At 38.4% G+C, this 23210-nt stretch overlaps 1 protein-coding gene across 6 annotated transcripts in view; it reads right to left on the bottom strand.

The window, feature by feature from the left end:
- Nucleotides 1–23210, bottom strand: part of fbxw7 (F-box and WD repeat domain containing 7) — a 163606-nt gene that overhangs the window by 10917 nt on the left and 129479 nt on the right. For all 6 annotated transcript variants that reach the window (XM_007230229.3, XM_022682012.2, XM_022682011.2 and 3 more), the window contains 6 exons: nt 19998–20065; nt 18312–18453; nt 14292–14426; nt 13642–13765; nt 12736–12872; nt 11527–11640 (listed from right to left, as the gene is read on the bottom strand). In XM_007230229.3, coding sequence (XP_007230291.3) covers nt 11527–11640; nt 12736–12872; nt 13642–13765; nt 14292–14426; nt 18312–18453; nt 19998–20065 — 720 coding nt within the window. The remainder of the gene's footprint in view (nt 1–11526; nt 11641–12735; nt 12873–13641; nt 13766–14291; nt 14427–18311; nt 18454–19997; nt 20066–23210) is intronic.

Below are 23210 nucleotides of genomic sequence, written 5' to 3'. Positions count from 1 at the left end.
TGATATATATATATATATTTTTTTTTATTCAGCTCCACTGATCATATGGGACAGTGGTATAATTACAGACTGTAGTATCTGTATCTGTATTCTTTATTATCCTCCTTTCACTCGGTTTGTTCTTCAATGGTCAGGGCCCCACAGGAGAGACCACCACAGAGCAGCTGTTATTTGGGAGGCGGGTCATTATTCCCAGCACTTCAGTGACTCTTGACATGGTGAGGTGTGTTAGTAGTGCATGTTGTTCTGGTATAAAAGAATCCGACACAGCAGTGCTGCTGGAGTTTTAAAACACCGTGTTCACTCACTGTCCACTCTATTAAATTCTCCTATCTAGGTACAAAAGCCTGTAATTATAGAACTACAAGTGGTCTTGTATTTCCACTGGAGCTGATAAGATGCATAAATGGTGTAAAAACAATAATGGTCCTAATGTTATGCTTGATCATTAACTAGAGCTGCATCATGAATCTGTGGAAGTGTATGCTAACTGACTTCCCCCCTTTAAGTTCCAGTTCTGCTGCAGTTCTGCTACATTTTATTAAGTAACGCTTTGTTCAGACGCTGTTTTCCACTTTGATAAAACAAAAGAGCTAATAGGAAAGTCAAGCCAATTAGCCATAATAGCTAACCATTATTGTACTGGCCAAAGGGACAAATTGAATCACAAAGCTGGTGAAGTGAGAGAGCGAGTGAGAGAAAGCAAGAGTGAGAGAAAGCAAGAGTGAGAGAAAGCAAGAGCGAGAGAGAGCAAGTGCGAGTTTGGCTAGCGCCAAGTGTTATCATGATGTGTAATTTTATACTCTCAGATCAAAGTGTCACTTAGAAACCAACAATTAAACACTGTTCAACAGACACACTTGCATTATACAGCAGGAGTACAGGGGAGGGGGATATGAAGAGGCCAAAGTCAGCAGAAGACAGCAGAAAAGTAAATCTTATTATAACTTCCATAGTAAATTTATAACTTTAAATAATACAATTAATTATAATTAATTTAAAGACTAGTTTAACATTTTAAGATTTTGCATAGTATTCTAATTAGCTGCTAGTTAATAGAATTTTGAGTGTTGAGAACTTCAATCATAAAATATTAATCTAAATAATTAATGCTGCACAATAGTGCCACCATTAGGTCCATTAATTTATACCTGCTGCACCAGGGATTACCAACCCTCCTCCCTGAGAGTTTCCATGCTGCAGCCAAATATAAACCCCCCCAGTGATTAGATGGATGTGGTTAGAGTTGTTCTGCAGGTGAAGCTAAAGTCTTCTGGAAGACAGCTCTCCAGGAGCAGGACTGGTGACCCTGATGCTAAAAAAAACCCGGCCAATTTCAATAAGGGTCTTGGACCACATACTTAGATCCTAAAAATCTAACTAGCAAACCTTATACTGGTATCAGTGGGAATAAGCCTAGTCCTTGGCTAAACAGCACCTTGAATGTATATTTAGATTTTCCACTGAAAGGCAAAATATAGACTTCACCCCTATCTGAGAAACCAACCCTTAAGATTTTGATCTTGGTATTTCAAAGAGAGGTCACCCCCACCCCCTTTTTTTTTAACAGGGGATTAATGAATATTAATACACATTAGGTAAATTATGCATGCTACCGTCCATTCTATAACAAGTGTTTCCCTGGTGATAGACCTTTCCTGAGGAAGGGTGCCTGGTTTAAATTAGCGCCCGAGGTTCCATCCCGTGTTTGGTAGCGATTACAGCCTTTCTGAGACGGCGTCTGCTCGAAGGAACGCATGAAATGAAAGAGGGCTCAGCCGTGTGTTTATCTGCCCATAGAACAGCCATACAGAAGGCGGGTGCTGGCATCCGTGAGACGGAGAGATTAGCCTGCTGTGAAGAGAGACTGATGCTGCAGATCCAGCTTCAAATCCCACATTCAATTCTTCTGTTTTTTTTTAAGGGTTTGAGCTCACAGAGCATAGTCCTATTGTTTTTGGACATTCCATTTTTTATTTTTTTTTACTCAACATGGTTCCCATGCATCAATCAATCCTTGTTGTGGCTTTGGAGCTTCTAACAAAAAATGCTATAACTCTGTTGCTGATCCTAATTTTCTCATACTTTTTAACACTTAAAACATATAAACAAGATACCACTGTGTTTGTGCTTGAACCCTTTAAGCTACATTTTTACTTTTTTTTTCTTCGCCTCTTTGTTTTTGCACACCCAGTAGAGGGTGGACAGGCGAGCCACTATATTACAGCAGTGTTTGGCCTTTACGGACTGAAACATCAGCGCGGCACTCACGAGATCAGACGAGCCGAGGCAGAGCAGTGTGGCTGGAACAGCTGTTAGCCTTCGCTTTCTCTTTCACCCTGTCATCATCCTGCTTTTGTAGTGTCCAGGCGATTCCAGGCTTTTAGCTGCCATACAGTGAGAGACCCCATCAATCACACAGCATTCCTAGTCAAGACACGGCTTTACTACGGTTTTTGCCTTAATGTGACAAAAATATTATTCAGGGCTGTGTGTACTTTCTGAATCCTAGGTAGCAGAGGCCAAAGTCCATACAAGTGTGTTTGCTTGGCAGCCATTTTTGCAATGATTACAAGCAGTTATTACCAGTCTTGGGGTGTGTGATATAGACCCAAAAAAAGGAAAGTGCGATAAATGTTGTTAGAGATCTTTAAATCAATGTAAATCATGATGAAGTCAAAATTATTTTAAGCTTCTCAAAGGTTTTGCACTGGTCAGCAGCCATAAGGCCTAGTTTGTTTTAATTGCTTTAATTTAGTGTCTGTCGATTGTCAACTTTAAGTACTTATAAATGTAAAGTATCTATAAAAAAATATATATAATAACATATATATATATATATATATATATATATATATATATATATATATATATATATATATAACATAACATGTATCTTAATGTCGACAGCTTGATTTAACATCACACTTTACCTTCACATTGAGAAGAATTGAGTGGTGTGATGAAGTGCTGGGTCTTAAAATGCAATGAGACCATTAGAAATCATTAAAGAGCAAATTAAGTCCACTTGATCAGCTGAGGATTTTACTGATCTGATCTCAGAACAGTTTCACTGTTTATCCTCAATGGCTAAATATAACACTCAAGCTAGTGTAGAGTGAACAGATCAGCAGAAAAAAATGCTACTGCTAGAACTGTGTGTAGAACTGTATTTGTGTGTGTGTGTATGTCCGATTACGGTGCGGGCCATACGCATCAGCAGTGGGTGGATTGAATGCGGTCTTTTTTCCCCCCTCTGTGTGCTGCAGTCTGCATGTAAAGAAGCTGGTGGTCAGCCAAAGGTGCAGGCTGAGTCATGGACAGAGAGAGAGAGAGAGAGAGAGAGAGAGAGAGAGAGAGGGAGGGTGGGAGGGAGGGAGGGAGGGGATGGGCGAGCGAAGAGGACTGAAAAAGATGGACAGAGATAAAACACAATGGGGGAGGAGCCAAAGGAGCGAAACAGACAGAGAGAAAGAGCTGTAAAGGTGAACAGTAAACAGCCTGCATCTTCTGCTGTCAGCATAGTGAAATTAAAAATGTCCCTTGTTCTTCCTCATTAATGGTTAAAGAACCTCACGGTTCATCATATAAACACTGTCGCAATCTCCTCAGGAGAATCGCTGCCTGTGGACTTCTGCCATTTCACAAGGAGACGCAGTACTGATGTCGTACTGGTCGTAATGTGAAAGCCAAGGTTATACAGTCATTTTATCTTGATGGTGTGAGAGCACTCCTCCAGAGTAAGGCACAGATTTGAGTGGCCATTGACTTTATAGAAAATTACCAAAAATATATATATATATAGTTTGCATATTCTAATCTTTACACAGCATATTATATTCAACAGCATATATTATTAGAATCAGCCAGCTTTACTGCAGCCAAGACTGTTACCAGAAACAACAGTGTGCACCAACAGCAATCACACTCTACACTGGAGCTCGATGAGTGTTTACAATGTTTCTTTATTTGCTTTACTGTTTACAGCAGACTGAGATTTACTCTTAACATGCACGATACCTTATTATAATATTTATAATATATAATATTATATTATATTATAACATTATAATATATTATAATATTCTATAGATCTATCTATGATGTTAATTATTAAGATCAGTCATTCTCAAGCTGAGATATTTGTACCACTGGTTCCGTATGAAGCATTTCAAGGCGGAATGTCAGAAAATTTGTTACATGCACTAAAATATTATGAATTGGAATCTATTAAATTCTCATTTTTATCCATGTTTGTTTGTTTAATGCTGAACTTATCAGACCCTGTATTTAAGCCCACACTTATTTAATTTTCTTTACATTGTTCTTCACTTCCATAACTACAAAACTATCATTACAAAATTGCATATGCCCTACAATAGAACCCTGTGGAACTTCACAAGATATTCTAAACCAACCGCTTCTTAAGTAACTTACAGACTCTGTAGTTCACTACATTTCAGTCCTGTTATTTTCCTCTGTCTCAAGCCTTCCCATGTGTCTCATTTACTTGCTCACTACTTCCCATAATTCTGTGTTCTCCAGAAATCTAAAGTAGTGGTGTTGGGAACAGAAATTGTTGTGTGCTAACAGCAGTACTAAAAATAATTAGAAAGAAAAGAGTCACATGTAGAGTCCACTTACAGTGTGAACAAAACAAAAGCACTGAGGTCTGCTGCAGTGTATACATCCCTTTAAATTTACTTTAGCAAAAATGAGCTCAATTAAAACAAAGTCGAAACACACAAATATACTCCGATAGCAGTTTGTGAACTGATCTTGCCAGCTCTGTGTGTGTGTGTGTGAGTGTGTGTGTTCTCTTTAATGCATCAGTGAGATCCAGACAGGATCTGAAGAGTACGGTCAACTCGCTGAGCAAAGGGCAGAGTGTGACAGCTCAGAGCGCAGAAGTGCACGAATATCGCTCAGGAAAGAAAAACAAGGAAATAAACAATTAAACAAGTGAGGAAAAAAGAATAAAAATATAAAAATGGGAAGAAGAAGGAAGAAACAGGTCAAAACAATAAAAAACAGACAGAAAAAGATAAAAGAAAGTCAGAAAATATAAAAAGAAAAAGTTAAGTAAGTTAACCGCTTAATTTGATGTCACTAATTTTCACTAAATTTCTGCTCACCGTTGCAGTAATGTGGTTTTATGAAAAATAAAGAACTTATTTGGTCCAGATTTAGAACAGATTTTTCTGTCACACGTTACGTAACAGCGCTGTGTTCGAGTGCAACAGCAAAACCATTCAGTTTTTAATCAGATGCAGTTCTGAAACATCTGCAGCAATAAAACAATCCGCGAGATGATGAGTCTGCATCCACTGCTTCGTCATTCCCATTTCTGTTTTTCAATCACAATCATGGGGTTTCCATTCATGGCACATGTTCAAACGAACAGGACGCAGCAGCACTACAGTCTAATCTGCTCTCATAATCTCTCTCAGTATGAGGCCTGTTCACTCGCTACCCTGACGCTGCCAGTAATGCTGCTATCACACCCAAACACTCTAATCTCCACTCATCTCAGATAACAGGGATATGTTCATTTCTTCTGCTGCATTCAGCTCACACTCTCCTCCACACTGCACAGCATGCAATTTACATGTCACTGTAAATGAAATGAGCCTAAGCTGCACTCCCAGGAACACCTGCGGTCTGAAGACGCAGGAGACAAAGAGAGCTGGAGAACCTGAAGCGTCTTCAATCACTTCTTATGTGTGCTATTATACAGGTTTTGTTCATGAAAATCACCTGTCGATCACCTAAAAACTTTAAAAAGTCTTACACAAAGCTATATCTACAAATGCATTACAGGAATGATAGAAACTAGAAGAAAAGACACCCAGAAATATGGACAAAAGTATTGGGACAGGCATGTACCACACCTGCAGGAGCTGTTATAACATTTAATTCTAAATCCATTGACAATAATGTGGAGTTTGCCTCTTTTGACCCTCAAAAAAAAGTTCCTTTAAGTATTAAGAAGGGGATGAACACTGAACATTGACTATACGATCAGGTATGTTGGTCTCAGGATCAAGAAAGATGCTTCCTTATTAACCTTAAAATTAATCTTATTAACTAATGACCAATCAGAACAGATACTCTTCTTGAAAACAGTGTTTAATTCTAAAAAACAATAAGCTGTGATCAACAACAACAGTTTCTGGGACATAAACCCACACAAACATTACAAGAGCATCTTAAAAAGATAATAACTGTACGAGAACATTAAATGAAGGATATGTTTAGTCATTAGCAACCAAAGTCAAAGTTTAAGACTACTCTCAGATAAGAAGCAAGAGAATAAAGGAGAATGAAGAAAAAAAAGATCTGCTCCTCCAGAGCACTGAGAGAAGCTACACCAGGGTTTTGGATCTGTGGGGAGAAATTCTAGCAAAAACAGAGGAGCACAAGCCAATTTCCCCTAATCATCCATGATCTCCAGTCAATTTATAACTGAAGCACTCCACAGTAATGAGGGTCTACAGCGGGATGGGCTTAATGAGCTCTGTGCACTTATGTGGAAAAGGAATTTCAGCTATTCTCTCCCAGTGACATTTTTCAGCTCGCCTTCATCTCCAAAACAATCCCAGAACAAATCCAAAATGAGAGAGAGTCAGAGAGAGAGAGACCCTGAGCAAATGAAGGACAACGAAGCAAGCTAAACAAGTATAATGAAGGGAAGAACACACCTTTACAATTTTTTATGTTATTTTACACCTTGTCAAGACCAGTGAAGTGTACATACACTCATCATCAAATAAATAACTTTACATAAGGATGTTGTTCAATGATGGTAGAAAAAAGTTACCATGAACTGAGTTATTAACTGAGTTACTCATACAGTAGTGTAAGTAACATGTAATGCATGTGCAACCCAACATGCCAGACACTTTATAGGAACCTAATATTCCTTAATATTGTCCTTTTTTATAGTAGGGGTGGAGTATTGAGAGCACATCAGGTAACACCCCATACATTTTTATTCTCGGACTGCTCTGGCAATGTAGCTGGCCATTACAGAAGATCTGTGTCTTCATGGCAAGCTCCTGAGACAGAAGGCAGCAGTATGTGGACGAGCATTGTTCTGTTGCAATAATGCACCACTGTCTGCATTTAGAAAAGGAAGGGACACCTGTGTTAAAGGATTTCATAAAAAAAAATGCTGGGCTGTCAAAATATGTAATGAAGACTAAAGGTTATCTGGCTTCGTATGAAATGACACCTCATGCCATGACACCAGGCCTTCTGGACATGTGGCGAGTGACAACAAACCGCTAATCTTGGCGCTGACCACAGTGCCACTACACACAGATTTGTTGGTCAAATGTGGCAATAAGTTTCCCTATTATCGGTTGATTTTATCTGGGTGCAGCTATTTTTTAATGAGGAGTGTATTTACAGTTTGTTGCATCACATTTCAATTGGTCTATAAATTATAAAACCCTAGGAATGTATGAAAATGCACACAGCAGACCATATACTCAGGAAAACATAAGCAAATGCCACTTAAAAACTGAAGTAAGTCTCTATAGATGGGTTTACTGATCCCAGTCTGAGATTGTCTGGGTTATGGTCGGAGAATATACGATCAGAACCCACGTCTACAAGGTTTTATGGCACTTAGCTGATGAACTAAAGTGTAACGAGAATTGAAAGTGAGTACACGAACCCACACACACAAGGTCAATAGGCAGTGGTGCTTAGAAAGCTGGGATGAATTATGCTGGGAAAGTATGGGGGAGGGACGCACCTTTGCTTAAATAGATAAAAAAAAAACCACATTTAACAATAAATAAATGTATAACTTTAATCATAGCTTAAAGGTATTTAGAACAAGAGTGAAAAGTGTGTGTGGGGGTGGAAAAAAAATATGGCACAATAAGAACCATGCCAAAAATAAGTAAGTAAATAAATAAATAAATAAAAACCTGCACATTATTTTTAGGGTTTTACTTGAAACATGTAGCTATTCAAGATTAAGCATTTGAACAAATTAAATAAATATCCTCATAATGGATTATCATTCAATCAGGTAATTGTTACTATGCTCTATACAGCCTCTATTTAACTGCTACAAATCTTAAAGTCTTCATTACGATGCACATCAGTGTTTAGTGTTCTAGATGTGCTGATCCATACAAATCCTACATTCTGTGGCTGCCTACCTTTGGTGTTTAAACAAATGTGCAGATTTAAAGAATGTACAGATTACATGTAACTAAACAAATAATGTTAATACATGTGTTAACACACATGAAAGAATTTAATACACAATACACATTAGTAAACATTCAATGTAGCGTACCATTAGCAACACAAAAAATGTATTTTGGCGCATAGAGATCTTTAAATGACTTTCTGGATGGAAAAATAGAAAAACTAAAGAAAACAAAGACCCACGCACGTCACAGCATGCAAATGAGCCTATACACCGTGGAGGACACGCAACCATGCACAAACAAAACCAAATTAAACCAAAGCAGTCAAAGTCCAGCAGGGTTTCTGCTCCCACTAACAATTGTTTAGTGCTCAGCCAGCAAAACATTAAGACTGCCTTCTTGTTTCTACACACATTAACCATTTTTCAGCTCCACTGATCATATAGTACTGATCATGCAGGTGTATAATTACAGAATGTAGTTGTTCTGTTTCTCTGCAAACTTTATTATCCTCTGTTCACTCTGTTCACAACTGTCACCAATAGTCAGGAGGACCCCATAGGATCCTAACAGAGCACAGGACACTGCCCACTGTTTATAACCATATTCTCAGTCTGGCAGTGAAACAGAGGTGTTTAGAAATGGTATAAAGGGTGTAGAATCAAGGAGGTGCTCACAATAATCCTAAAAAAAAAAAAAGAAAGGTGGAGGCTTCAGACGAACTTAATCAGGTTATTCTAAAGAGGATTTTATAATAGAAAACAACAGTGAACAGAATCTGTATTGTGCTCTTAAAACTTATACGATAAAAGTCACAAACTTACAATGCCAGTGTGAAATCTAGAAAAAAAAGAAAAGAAAAGCGAAGAAACAAAAGAAAAAGCAAGTGGTTGCTAAGGAGCAGGTGGTATTAACAGCTGCTGAGGAAACCCTTTCACAAAGAGGAATAAATCACAGCTGAAGCACAAACTGGGACGAGGGAACAGACAGCAGCTCGAAGACCAAAGAGAACGAAGACTAAGAGAACGAGAGTGAAACGGGTGGGAACGCTAAGGTACAAAGGAATCAACCCTGGCTTTCATTGACAGACACTTCAAAAGGAAACTGTCTTCCCAGCTTAATTGGTGCTGAGGAATTCCCTACAGCGTGGATCAGGAACAGCAGGGTGGAAGCTTTAGCTTCATGCTAACCTTGATGTGCAGGTGACAACACTGAGTGCTCAAACCCCAACTGCAACTGTGCAATTAGCCCTGCTACATGGGCAACGAAGCAGGGCTGTAAACAAAATACTAGTACTGTTAAAAGGTGACACGATACGAATAACGACACAGGAGTTACGATTCTATACATTTTGCGATATTGTAAGTAAATGTATTTATCGTTTTTACATCCCTAATTCTGTCATTACTTACGTCCGTGTTCATAGTCAAGTCTGTCATACAGTATCAGAAACCAACTAACACACAGTTTAAATGTAAAATAATTAAGACATGCAGTTACTAATCAAACTGGTGCACTACAATAATCTATTATTTATTAGTGTCACTAGCCTTGTGCTCAATAATCCTGGGAGAGAAGCTGGGGGGTAAGTTTTCCCCTAATCTTTTTTGTGGATCTACTGCTTTAAGGTTTTGAGTTGGTCCCAGATCAACCAGAACGAGCAGCTTTACTGCACAAGCTTGTGGATGAAAATGGCGGCTAGCCAGAAAGGCGGAGACGACCCTAATCATGGAGCGAGCGGAGCTGAAGCCATCTGCCACGATGACGTTCCCCGTCAGACAGCAGCGGCAACACTGCGGAACGAAAACATACACCTACGCAACCCCCGCTGGAGCAGGAACACGGCCAATCTGCAGGAACACACACTGCAGATCCACTCATACGTACATCTGAGGACTGAAGGTGCAAGTTAACTGTGATTGTGGAAGGATTTGGAGGAACTGGTTGTGATGTAAACTGAGGTAACACTCTAAATGTAGGCACTGTGATGTTCTCATTAGTTTTATGATGTTTGAATAGAACATATGAGCATATGAGCATATTAGGGACTGGATCCCAATAATTACCAATATACTAAAATATACTAAACTATTTAAGCACTATTTTATATATAAAATACAATTCTTTTTAAATGAAACGTTCCAGTCAAAGCTTCCTGTGCAGTGCAATGCAATGACCACAAAGGATAGAGAACAGATGATGGTGAGGACAGAGAAAGAGAGTGAGTATAGGGTTCTATGAAAGAGTAAATTGACTAAATTTCATTATACCCCAAGTGAAAATGGAGTCAGCAGGCGATAAACACCCTCTTAGAGCCCCCCAACACATACACACAGATTTTACAACCTCTATAAAACCAACAGTGCACGGTCCGCGTGACTGAGTCAGCGGGAATCACCAGTACTTAAAGTGTAAGAGAGAGAGAGAGAGACTAAGAGAATACAGTGACTGAGTGAGCAGTGTGTCCAATGTGAATAATTGATGAGGACAATAACGCAGAGTTTTTCCGGATGAGTTGATGGCCATGTTTCTGCCGCAGGGGGAGTGTAACGGAGTGTAACAGAGTGTAAGTGAGAGTGTAACACACACACACATGGCATGACACTCAGCTCCCTAGAGAGGAAGTGTAGGGACATGTAAAGATGAAGGGATAAGGGAAGACCTATTGGGACCGTTTCAAACCTCAAACAGGAGCATGTTAGTTGGGTACCCTGAAAACATGCTACGATATTGGCTTTGTTTTCCACTGAAGGGCCAAGTGATCACTAAAGCCGTGCTGTATCGTTCCCGGCAGGTTCTGACCCATTAGCACAGTTACAGTTTCTTTTTCCATTTGTTGTGTTGCTCAACTCAACAAAGTGCACAGGGTCTTGTGGCTGTTAGATGTGTCTGGTGTCATTCCTGCATGCTAACTGCGTGCAAAATACAGAGAAATGTCCTTTTTTTATGCTGCTACTGGCCTAGTTCCACATTACTACAGGGCTCATCCAACAAGGCCAACATGCCCATACGCAGCCAAAGTGAAAAAGCAGATATAGTCTCTTCATATTACAATATGAACGTCTCATATTAAAAACACTACATTTAAGGATTGCTCAGAGTAAATAGAAAAAAAGGCAAATGTTAGTCAACATCTCTTCATGGTGGTTCTTACGGTATTCCACGTGGCTGCTAAGATGTTCCTAATTGCTGTGTTTGTTTCTGTTCTGTTCTAAGTGAATGCTATGGTATTACTGAGGTTTCAATTGCCTTGTTGGTTTATTTGCATCATAATATCATAAAAGGGCGACACAGAAAAATCTATAAGACAGTAAGATATGAGGTCTTTGAGAGAAAAAAATTAACAAGTGCCTACCTTTCCTGTGACAGCAGACCAGACTTTCAGTGTGTTGTCATCAGAGCCACTGACGATGCGGTTTCCACAGAACTGTAGACAGGTGATGACGTGGTCATCGTGTCCTTTCAGCACCTGAAAAAATGAAAAAAGAGAGAAAATTGATAAATATGATCCAAAAGACATCTTTCTGTCTTTTTGTGCTTCCACACTGGAGGTAGGCAACATATTTAGTTTTATCATAAGATTATTTCTTATTGTATCAAATAACTGTACAACTGTACATATCATTACAGAAAATGTAATTAGTAAGTATGTGTCATTTTAAGAGATAAATAGTGCATTGTGAAAATGTTTTTAAAGACTGTGATACAATATTTTACCATATCACTCAAGCATTTACATACAAATAAATGAATAAAATATTAAATAAACACCAGAATTCATGGTTTCTGGGGAAAAAAAAACTAAACCACAGCTAGAGATGAGAGGAAAGCTCTAGACAGTATGAGGTCACAAATGCGTGCACGCACTCCATGGATCTGCTGAAGCAGCAAATAAAGCAGCATCTTCATAACACAGCAAGTACCCTGAAGATACAGTTGCCAGAGTTGCATAACTGCACCCCAATAATGTTGAGAAGAAGAATCGCACCTGCCCAAATGTCCTGAGGACAGAATCCTAGCTCTGGCTCATCACAGCCCACGCTCTGTATTCTAAATATTACTTTAAGAGATTCAGGAAGCCTACGAAAGATTTGATGAATTTTTATGTCCATAATTAAATGAATGAGATGTAAACAAATAAATTTAGTGTGGTTTGGCGTGAAATCCTCCATTCTTTCTCAGCCAGCGGTGGTGAAAGGAGCCAAATATTAATTATGGTTATGCTGTCCAATACTCACTATTCTGAAGAATAGAAACACTATTCTATCAATAAACTGGCAAGAGAGGGGTATATCCAGAGTGTTGATTCAAAACAGTGCCCCAAATAATTAATTTTTTCCAGATTTAGTACTAATTTACCATTATCAACATTACATATAAAGCTCAGAAGACACATGTCGATTCACTCGTGGTTTTAGATAGTAATTAAAATTGTGATATTTGTGCTGCACTAATACAGTTGGAATGGGAACTCCTGGTTTTATGTCCCACCACTGTAAATAAGTCGAGTGCTGACAGTGGAGAGCCAAATTTAAGACGTGTGAAGTAATGTGAAGAATTTTACCTTGGGTGATTTGAGGTCTCCTCTCCTCCAGTTGGTGTCTATTCTGTGCTGTCTGATGTAGGCACTCTTCCACGGGCTGTGGCTGAAACCGGGCTTTACCACCTTCCTCCTCTTTCCGTGCAATGGCTCGTCGATACCTGAGCGAACAGAAATAAAAACAAAACCAAACATTAATTCAGAGTAAATTCTAAATATTTTCTAAAAAGTATGCACTTATTCTTCGAATCAAAATCTCAGCCCGTTTTCATTCCTAAAAAAAAATGTCTTGCTACGATTGCTTTATTATTTCTGTGTATCTTTAAAGTCAACCCTGAATCAAAATTACAGAACTAACTCAAGATTCAGCAAAATTGTATGATTTACTGAATCATGCACTGAATCATTCATCTCATTTCCCCCTGATAATCATTCAGAAGAGTTGCAAAATGTATGATGCCCTGAATTGCCACCTAAAGCAGAGGGTTCTTGAGATAGGAACCAAAATACAATCCGTTTTGTTTGTTTTCAATAGCTCCCAATTAAATGAAACCTAGTTTCTATAAGCAATATTGTGAACTTAAGCGATTTGTACACCTTGAAACAGAGAATTTATTTGTTTTCTGCTGTTAAATCTGTGGATTTGACACTAATAGTTTCAATATTAGCTGCAGGACTAAATCTGGACTTGGCTGAGCAGTACAGGAAATCTTGTTACGTAAGGAAAAGCAAAGCCTCTGTCTATTACATTTATTTCTCAGTGTAAACTACTCATATCAACAGCAGCCAGACCAGTCCTACATAACAGGAGCACACGAATTACATGGGAACCCTGCCCTGTGGCCAGGTGTTATCAACCTGGACTGACTCATTTGAACCCAGCTGTCAGTCAAACCTCTGCTGCTGTTCCGAGCTCTGTGATTGGCTCACCTTCTTCTCTGCACTTTTCCCTCCAGAGCAGGTTATCTTCAGCTAGGATGCGCCAGTATCGACACGTCTGAGCAGCCTGGAGCAAATCCTTCGGCTCCAGAAAAGACAACACGTACAAGGCCAACTAGAGGGAGCAAGAGCAGAAATGAGAGAGCACAAGCGATTGTTACTGCTGACAGTAACAATCCTACGCTTTAGGCGATTTCACAGTAAAACCTTCCGCATTAAACTGATCGTCTGATTTTAATTCCTTCCCAACATTTTTTGTCAGTGTGTAATTACATACATAAACATGCCGATGAAGGTGAGACTTAAGGCATGTCTGTGCAATCCCATAATTCCTTATGGTTATGCAATCTCTTTCCACACCTGTTTAAAACCCTTCACAGAAAGTACAGGATGTTATAGGCACTGTGATATAGCCTAAAGCATTCTGACGCTTGAGTGATAAATAGGGGTGTAAGAAAATAGATACTACATGCAATATTTGTTTTGCAAAACTGTATCCATATAACCATCAACAACAGTTTAAAATTTTATTCATTATTTTACATGTAAAGACATTTTAAATATGGTCGAGTTAAAATAAAAAAAAAGATAAATGCTCTGAACGTGCCATTATACACATAATACAGTTCATGTGTTCGTACCTCTTTGGGTAGCAGGGAGATAAAGTCTCGCTGGAACTGCGGCTCGATCACCTGCATCATGTGCTTCACTTGTGTGGGTTCACAGCTGTCAATCAACTCGTCCAGCGCCAGCAATTTCTCCGGCCCACTCCAGCTCTGTTCACACAAACACAAATACACAAACAGAGGTCAGCTAAATGCATACAAATAAATATACTATACAATTTATCCCAACAGGAGTCTGTAGAGCTCCATGAACATTTCTGTCAGAGGCAGGTTAAAATCACTACGGTCCTCAAAACTAGCAATTTGGCTTCTTTTCTTTCAAGTCACAACCAGTTACACCTAAAATCAATATTTCTAAACGTGAGCCGGCCATCAATCACCTGGGGCTAATCTAAGGCTGGACAATGAGGCCAAAAAGTCACAATATATTTTTAATTTCAGTGAAATTATTAATAGATCATTTTAAGATACATCTCTTAGAAGGCCAGTACAAGTTTACAGCAACATTATGCCGTATTTTTACCTTAATAGAAGCTTAAATATCACTGTGATGGTCTAGATAGAGAGAATAGGGTCCCTGCCAAATGGCTGCAACAGGCTTAAAATGACAGCAATCACACTATGTACCTTTGGTGAAGTGGGCAACACAACACTTCATATATCTGTGTCAAATCCTGTAATATTACTCCAATACCTCAGTCTATATGATTCTTTCACTCATATTTTTCAGCTTGTCCAAAACTACATGCATTTACTGTGTTCTTTCAGGGTGTCTCAAAGCGTGAATCACACATTCCTGACTGTAGTGCTGCTCTATGATGTATTATAAACGCATACAAAAATCAATAAAGGTATTGTATGGTTCACAAAGAACACATACACTCAGATAAATTGTAGATTCTTACAGCTCATAGTTAACACAAGCATTACTCAATTGGTTAGAAAGCTAAAGTGAAAACATTTTTAATTTCTACAGCTCAAGTTCATGTGAATAAATACTTTATATTCCTAAGATTATGAATAATATCATAATAAAATCATGACTGAGTGCTGCTACCACTGAGGCAGAATGTTATTTGGCTGCAGAGCGCGCTCAGAGGAGGAGAGAAAATGGAAGGAGGATTTATATGATGAGCGGAAAAGGAAGAGAGAGATGAAGAAGGATGAGGGGGAGGGCTGATGCACCTGTAATTTAACGGGGATGTTTCAGCTGAGGAAGCTGCTTACTGGGGCTACCAAAGCTGGGTAATCAGGGCTGTGTGCGTGTGTGGTGTGTGTGTGTGTGTGATGGGGATTAGTATGGCAGAACGACCTGTACCTAATGTACTATGGAGCTACAGGTGGTTAACATCAACAGCCTTCTTGGGTGATCTCCTCGTAAGTGGGCACAAATGAGAGAAAAAAAAAAAATCAGGGCAATACAGATGTTCATGTTTGTGTTTGTATCTGGTCAGGGACATTCATGGCTTGTAGAGTAAGTGCTAAATTGTACAGATATAGCAATGTGTCAGAAATGTACAAATCATTAATAGATACAGGGCTTTTAACTGTGTAAAAGACAAAGAGACAAAAGTATCAGCTGCCTAATAATATTGAAACTATAAATTTTAGCTCAAATTACAGCCTTGTTTATAGTATCGCTATTTATTGAATTGTAACCTGTGCATAGTGATATAAATTGTTATGCCAAGATTTTGCTAACACAACCCTGATACACAAAAACATTTATTCAAAACACTGACGAGATAAAAGATTATCCTTAATAGACCGGCTCCTTTTCTCTCACCACCAACACTTTGTCAGTTTAGAAAATTGAACTGTTGACCTTCCAGTCCCAAATCCACTCCTCTAAGCCTCTAAAGACATGGCTAGCTATGAATATAAAGCTAGTTTTTTTTTTTTTTACTTTTTTTTTTAGATGTGGGCTCACATCTAAACACTTATTTATGATCTAGTAATCACCTAAAATCTCTTAAATAATGCAGTAGTGTGTCCATTATTCCATTTCAGACTGCACAAACAGCCGCTGGGCGAGGAACTAGCTAACCCTCATGAAATTCAGATTAGGATCTGTCTAGAGGACCACGCCTGCTTTTTAACAGCTCCATCAGGACCTGCAGGATTCTTAGAGAGTGCTTCAGGAAAAGAGAGCGTCTGACCTGCACTTGCTAGTTTAGACTGGACTGAAAGGGAGAAAGAATGCACAGCACATTGCAGAGATTCCTCTAACTTGCATCTGATTTAAGGCCAGAGCCTTGAGGTTGTTGAATGACAATTACAGTTTTAAATCATCGGCATATTAACAAGTTGGTTTTAAAGCTAAATTTATGGAGGAATGTCCCTCAATTATAGATTCACTAGATGCTGAAAAAACATTTGACAGAGTAGAGTGGTCATTTTTATTTTCTGTCCTTGCAAAATATAATTTAGGGGATAATTTTAACAAACTGGCCAAACACCTGTACACAGATCCAAATCTACAGCCTTTATGGAAAATAATATCAATTAATTTGTCTTTTAAACATTTACCTTTTTTGGCAAATTTTAAAACTCATTCCACCCCTACATCTTATAGAAAAATGACATGTACAAGGATAATACAAATCTTAAGACTGACAAGTTGTAAATATATGAAACCTAGATTGATTAATGATTTTGCAAAAACAATTAATTCCTTCATTTGAATATAGTAATAATATTCTTCATAAAGAGAATTTGAAGTTTCTAAAATAGAAATGGACTGAAGAGTCAATGTTGCACTACTATGAACGAACGAATGAACGAACGAACGAACGAATGAATGAGACACAAGCTGTTACAGTTTGGAAGAGGGTTGGAGAGGTGGGTAAACAGGCAGCACCAGAGCACGGTGTATTACTGATTCTGGTCTGGGCTGCTGACTAATGACTCATGTCGATGCCATTTGATGCCGCCTGCAGGCAAACGATTGGCAGCTATTTCAGCAACACTCACGATTTCGACAGATCACTTCAGCAAACAGGAGGTCAGGACTTCCTGCTTCACGTGGAGAAAATAGCAGCATCTGTGTTAAATCTACTGATATGTTCAGACCACAAAACGTTTTCAGCAGAAATTTGGTGTCAGAGGCGAGTGATCGGCCTGCAACGGAGGAGTCGAGTGTCCTTTAATAAAATACTCTAAAATACTCAAACCAAACGTAGTTCGGTCTTATCCATATTGGACAAAAATTTTGACACGCAGTATACTGTAAATATTTCTTTAAATATTGATTTACTTTATTTATGAAGTTTTGTCAAATTCTGCCCAATAGAATTTACTTTAATCTTGGAAACACAGTATGCATTATTAATATTTCTGTAAAAATCACTGTGTTCCTACTATCCGTTATCCTCTGTTGGTGGGTTAAGATCCTATCATAACAGAAAACAGGCTCCTAGGTAATGCAGCTGCGTAAGGTTTTTAGAATCTTGACAAGGCCAGCATTTCACGCAAGCACAGCAGAAGCGGCCGTATTCTATATAGTGCTGAGTTACTGAATACAATAAACAAATCAATCATTGTACTCATACAGAAGCTTGTGGTCGCATTTTAGGAACACTCAACACTACTGGTGCATTGCATCAGCTGGTGCATTGAGTCACCTACACAATCGCATTACTGTAGGAGCATTACAGTGAAAATATTGTGAAATATTATGAGGATATATTCGTGTCATTATTGGCATGTCTGTAAAAAAAATAATAAATAAATAAATAAATAGTGGAGTGGTTTCAGGTGTTTCACTAACAGGTCTGATTTCTCTGACCTCTGGTAAGACGTTCCTCAGGCTGAATTATGGAGGCTCAGACACTGTAAGCACTGCACCAGATGTTCACCAATTTCCAGAGGAATGCTAACGAATGTGACACTCAGTCCCAAAGGATGTTATTTAAGCATTTAATACTGGTGAGCACTCCCAGCATGCACCAGAGGTGAACTAATGCCCTTACTAATCAGAAGTGAATAAAATTTTACCTCTACAACCACAATAACACCAGGCCAACTCTTCCTTACCTGGAAGGTCCGGAGCCACTCCTGCAGGCCAGTGGGGGGCTGTATGGAGGTGATGCGGCGTCTTTGCTGACCCTGTCCATTAGCCGCCCGCAAGTCTCCAAACGTAGTGGGGGTGGACGGGTATGGGACCAAACCCGTCGGACTGAAAAATAAAAAAAAAAGTTAAAGGAAAATATTTTATTAATAAATGTCAGTAATAAAGATAGATTTTTATGTAGTTTAAAAGCTTCAGCATTTAAACAGCATTCAGCAGAAAGAAAATCTGTAAACTAAACAACAGTAACAAGTCATGTCTGATTTTGAATAAAATAATAATGTAAAATCTAAGAAAAAAATCCTATATACTAGAGCACAGAATATTTAGAGCATGCATGTAAACTGCAACAAACTATATTAAAATTAATATTACATTAAAAATACCCTTTAATCTAATAGCAAACAAAACAGAAAATCAGGAAAACACTGCTTGCAATACAGAACAAAGCTATCAGCACAATAAGATTAATTTCTTTTTTTAATATTATTGTGTACAATACGATATGGCACACATCTAGAGTGTAATAGAGGCTAATATCTTCCTTCATGTATGATAATGATATTTGTCTATTTCACCCTTTATGGATTTACGAATTTAGAATGATATCAGAATTATATTGGTATTGGCCGATAACTGCTTTATTTATTTATTTATTTATTTTTAACAATCTCGTTGGTATTGGACTGATGCCTAGAATAGGTTGATACTACAAACAGATCTTTGCTGACAATTTTTACTGTATGCCAAGAAAAGACCCAAGTAACACTAGCCGCACTACTATAATTGGTAGACACTGACCATGCTTTAAAACACACTGCTTGAAGCAATTCTTTTTATAGATTAATGAGTTTCAATAGATCTATTGTTTTATTTAATATGTTAAATTTAAAAAGAGGATTTCAAGCGGTGACCAGTCTGTAAGTATGCAAGGACAAGCTTAATAAATGCCAAAAAACGTAAAAACATCTCATTTCATTTAACTGTCTGCATACAGTTGGTTAAAAGCTAAAATATATGGCAAATAAATTGTTTCTAAAGAAATAAAGGTGAATATTGATACGGCTCACTAAGCTAAAATTCATCCAAAAGTATCCAATTATGCAAAATCTAAATTGTTTCTCCCCAAAGCAAAGACCTATCTCCAAACAAAATGGAATTTTTGTCTGGCCTCCGGAAGTCTCTGGCTAAAGAAAAACAAAACTGTTATCTGAGCATGCCTCAGGGAGACCCGCAAAATCCCACAAGGCGCAGTTATAACGTAATAAATATTGTTTCAAAAGCACAAGGTAGGGGAATCATTAACGGAACAAACTGCAGAATAAAGGAGGTGAAAGAAGAAGGGGGGCTGCTGTGGAACCCCGACTTAATTACAACTCAGTGCTCAGCCTCCGCAGTGAGAGAACACACACTGAAACCCTGCCAAAAACACACACACACACCACAACAGCACACTCAATACAGCAGCTTCAGCAGAAACATTTAAACATTCATTTATTCAAATAGAACAAGCGGATCACTAAAAAATATGGTTAATAATGCGGATGTATAATAAACAGTATATTTATCAATACCCTTTTATCGTGAGACGTGATACAAAGCTCTAATGATACACCTAAACAATGCAGAATGGTTTGTTTGTGTGTTTTTACCTTGGGCAGGGCTTTTTGCCTGAAGGGAAAGGTCGAACCTCGGGGCCATGGTCCAACTTCCTCTTCATCTAAAGAGCAAAAGAGACAGAGAGAGAAAAACAAGTTAATTCAGGGTTTTAGTTCGAAAACCAGCAACAGCAACAACATATATAAGTCACTGTTCTCCATCAAACAATGAAAAATCCTGATTTTACACCCCATGTCACACTTCTTTTACCAATCACCACCATTCTCCACCCAAACAGCAACACATGTGATACAAATATCTGTTCTGTAGCCAGAAATCACCCCTACTGAACCAAATTCCAACCACCACCAGTTTCCACTCAAACGCCGTCATTCCCCACCAAGTACAAACATCCTTGAACAATGCTCCACCATAAGAAAGTCATCATTACATTATCATTTAATAACATCATCATACAATATACAGATATGACCTCAATAATTTCCTTTGACCTTAATATCGCCCATTATATTTTTCTTATCAAGGCGAAACCATTTACAGGAATGACCTGATATGCCGATATGTTTTCATTTTATTTGTGATTGTTTTTTTTTTATTTAGGTTTCTAAACAATATAATGACCTCAATCATTCTTGGTGACCTTGATAGTGCCCATTGTGTTTACTTGGAAAGTAGAGACCATTAACATGAATAGACAATATGTTAACCTTGATTTAAAACAGTTGTTTTTTTTTATTTCAGGATATTCAAACATCTATATAAATATTAGTTATCGTGACAGGCCTAAGCAACAGCAATGGCAACAACAGGGCAAAAACAGCCCAACAACATGTGAAGGCACGCCATTATGGTAGACAGTAATAACAGGGGGAGGAACATGCCTTTCGGCTGTCTGAGACAAATGAGAGACCTTGGAAGTTTTTAATGCATTTCAAGGACATTCTTGAGCTCAACGAAACTGCTTAAATGATTTGGCCTGTTCTAGATCACCATCATTACACTCCACCTTTTAATAGTAAAAGTAATTTAGTGTTCCTCGTCAGCAGCGTTTATTTTCTTTCCAGAAGGGACAACTCTGGGCATCTGGCATCAAGCAGGGAGATGCAAGGTTTCAGGGACAACCCCCTGCTCAGCACAGAGCCTCCTCAAAGAGTCCTGATGAAGCTAAAACACAAAAATCAGCAGCATTGTGTGCATCTTCTCATTAAAACCCCAGGCCAGAACTACACTGACATTTATAGTAAACTCACAGCAACTGCAAGACTGTTTTGGAGACTGTGATCCATTATCTTGACTGAGACAGCAGTGTAAGTGCTACATAATAGGGGTTCAGATTGCGATATTGTGTTTAGTGATAGTGTTCTGATGTTCAAATTCGCAGTATTGATGTTTCATTATTAGTATACATGTAAATATTGGTGTCAGACACACAGTTCCACTGCTCCACAGCTTAATACTGGAGAGTTATATCCTTCTAACCAATAGGTTTATGCCTATCTGCTTCAAAGGGATCAAACTATTCTATTGGCATTACTATCAGTTAACAGCATAGCTCAATTCATTTAATGCAGTTAACGAAAGTTATTTTTTTTTTTTTTGGAAAGTATTTATAGTAACTTTATAGTTAACAAAAGTTTTTTTTTTTTTTTGGAAAGTATTTATAGTAACTTTTCTCCACCCACACACAAACACTGCCAACATCTCCAAACCAACTCTTAAGTAAAGCCACTGGCCTCCAACGAACACCAAGTCTTTCCAATAAAAAATCAGGTTTCACCAAAAATACCAATCTCCAGACAAATAGATGATTGTCAAGATTCCTTCTATAAGGCTTTCAACTGTAAGTAACACATCTTCTGTCAAATAAAGCTGTCTAAGAAAAGACGGATTTGACCCTAAGTTGTTAAAAGCTGACGTTCGAGTCTGACAGGCTGGTAGACTTTCAAGAGGTTAGACGTGTGTACTGGAAACACACACACAGACACACACACACACACACAGGTCTGGCAAGACTGCCAAAAGGGCACGATGAGCAATGGCTGCTCCATTGGCGTGAGTCGGAGAAGGTTGATTTATATCAGCTGGAGGAGAAAAATAGAGCGACCCTATTCTTTACTGGCCTCTTTCTTCACCACCCAAACCCCCCTCCTCTTTCACACATGAACACACTCGTGCACACACACACACACACACACACACACACACACACACACACACACACACACACACACACACACACACACACACACACACACACACACACACACACACACACACACACACACACACACACACACACACACACACACACACACACAGGCCGAGATAGCCCTCTATTTGGAGAATAGTTGGTGCCGGGCTACAGAGCATCTAGCCTGAAAAACAAAGGTTCAGTGTGTCCTCGCACAACGAGATCCTGGAGCACATCTGAATAATAACTATTTTTAGGGGTGCAAGAACGGCGCTTAGAACAGATCCTCGCTTTCGCCAAATCAGAAACGGCCTTTTCGGATCAGCAAAGGAACCAGCACTCACAATAGGACCCCTTTGTTCATTGTACGGTGGGGTATAAAAGTGGCAGAGGATGTTTGGAGAAATTTGGGTTAATGAGACAAAGTAACAGCTACATCTGAGTCAATGTTTCCATCAGCAGGTTTCATCAGAGCAACATGTGAAAGGAAGATAAATGAGAATGATGCACAATAGCGCTGCAAGATTCATCACTTGGTAATCAATACTGCAATATGCAAATGCCCTCCATCATCAATCAATCACGGTTTCAGTGGGAGTATCATGAACAGGTTCCTTTATATATGTATACAAACAAGCACAAATAATTAAATATTCTTCAAATATACAAACAACTCTAGATTATTTTTGTTCTTACATGACTTAAGTTGTATATGTAGATGCTGTAGCTATAGTTACTAGATTCTTTCTACCCTCATGCATCTTTAATATTGAACAAAGTACAAAAATAACCTCATATTTCAGATAGGAAAACTAATTCAATTAATCAAACTAATTGGATTAACCTCTCAGCACTATTAGTCAGTCTCACATATTTAGCATGTGCTAAAGCACTAGCAACAGGCTAATAAATTAAACCCAAATCACAGGATAATAACAGGCTAATAACTAGCTATGTGCTATTATAATTACCAGAGCTGAAGCTAAAGTCACAATGTAAAATATTATTTCTGAGGGAAAGCACTAGCCACAAGCTAATATATTAATCACATGTT

This window comes from Astyanax mexicanus, chromosome 25 (genome assembly GCF_023375975.1).
Source record: "Astyanax mexicanus isolate ESR-SI-001 chromosome 25, AstMex3_surface, whole genome shotgun sequence".
Lineage (NCBI taxonomy): Eukaryota > Metazoa > Chordata > Actinopteri > Characiformes > Acestrorhamphidae > Astyanax > Astyanax mexicanus.
The sequence above is the reverse complement of the archived record's forward strand: the minus strand, read 5'-3'. Positions and strand labels throughout refer to the sequence as shown.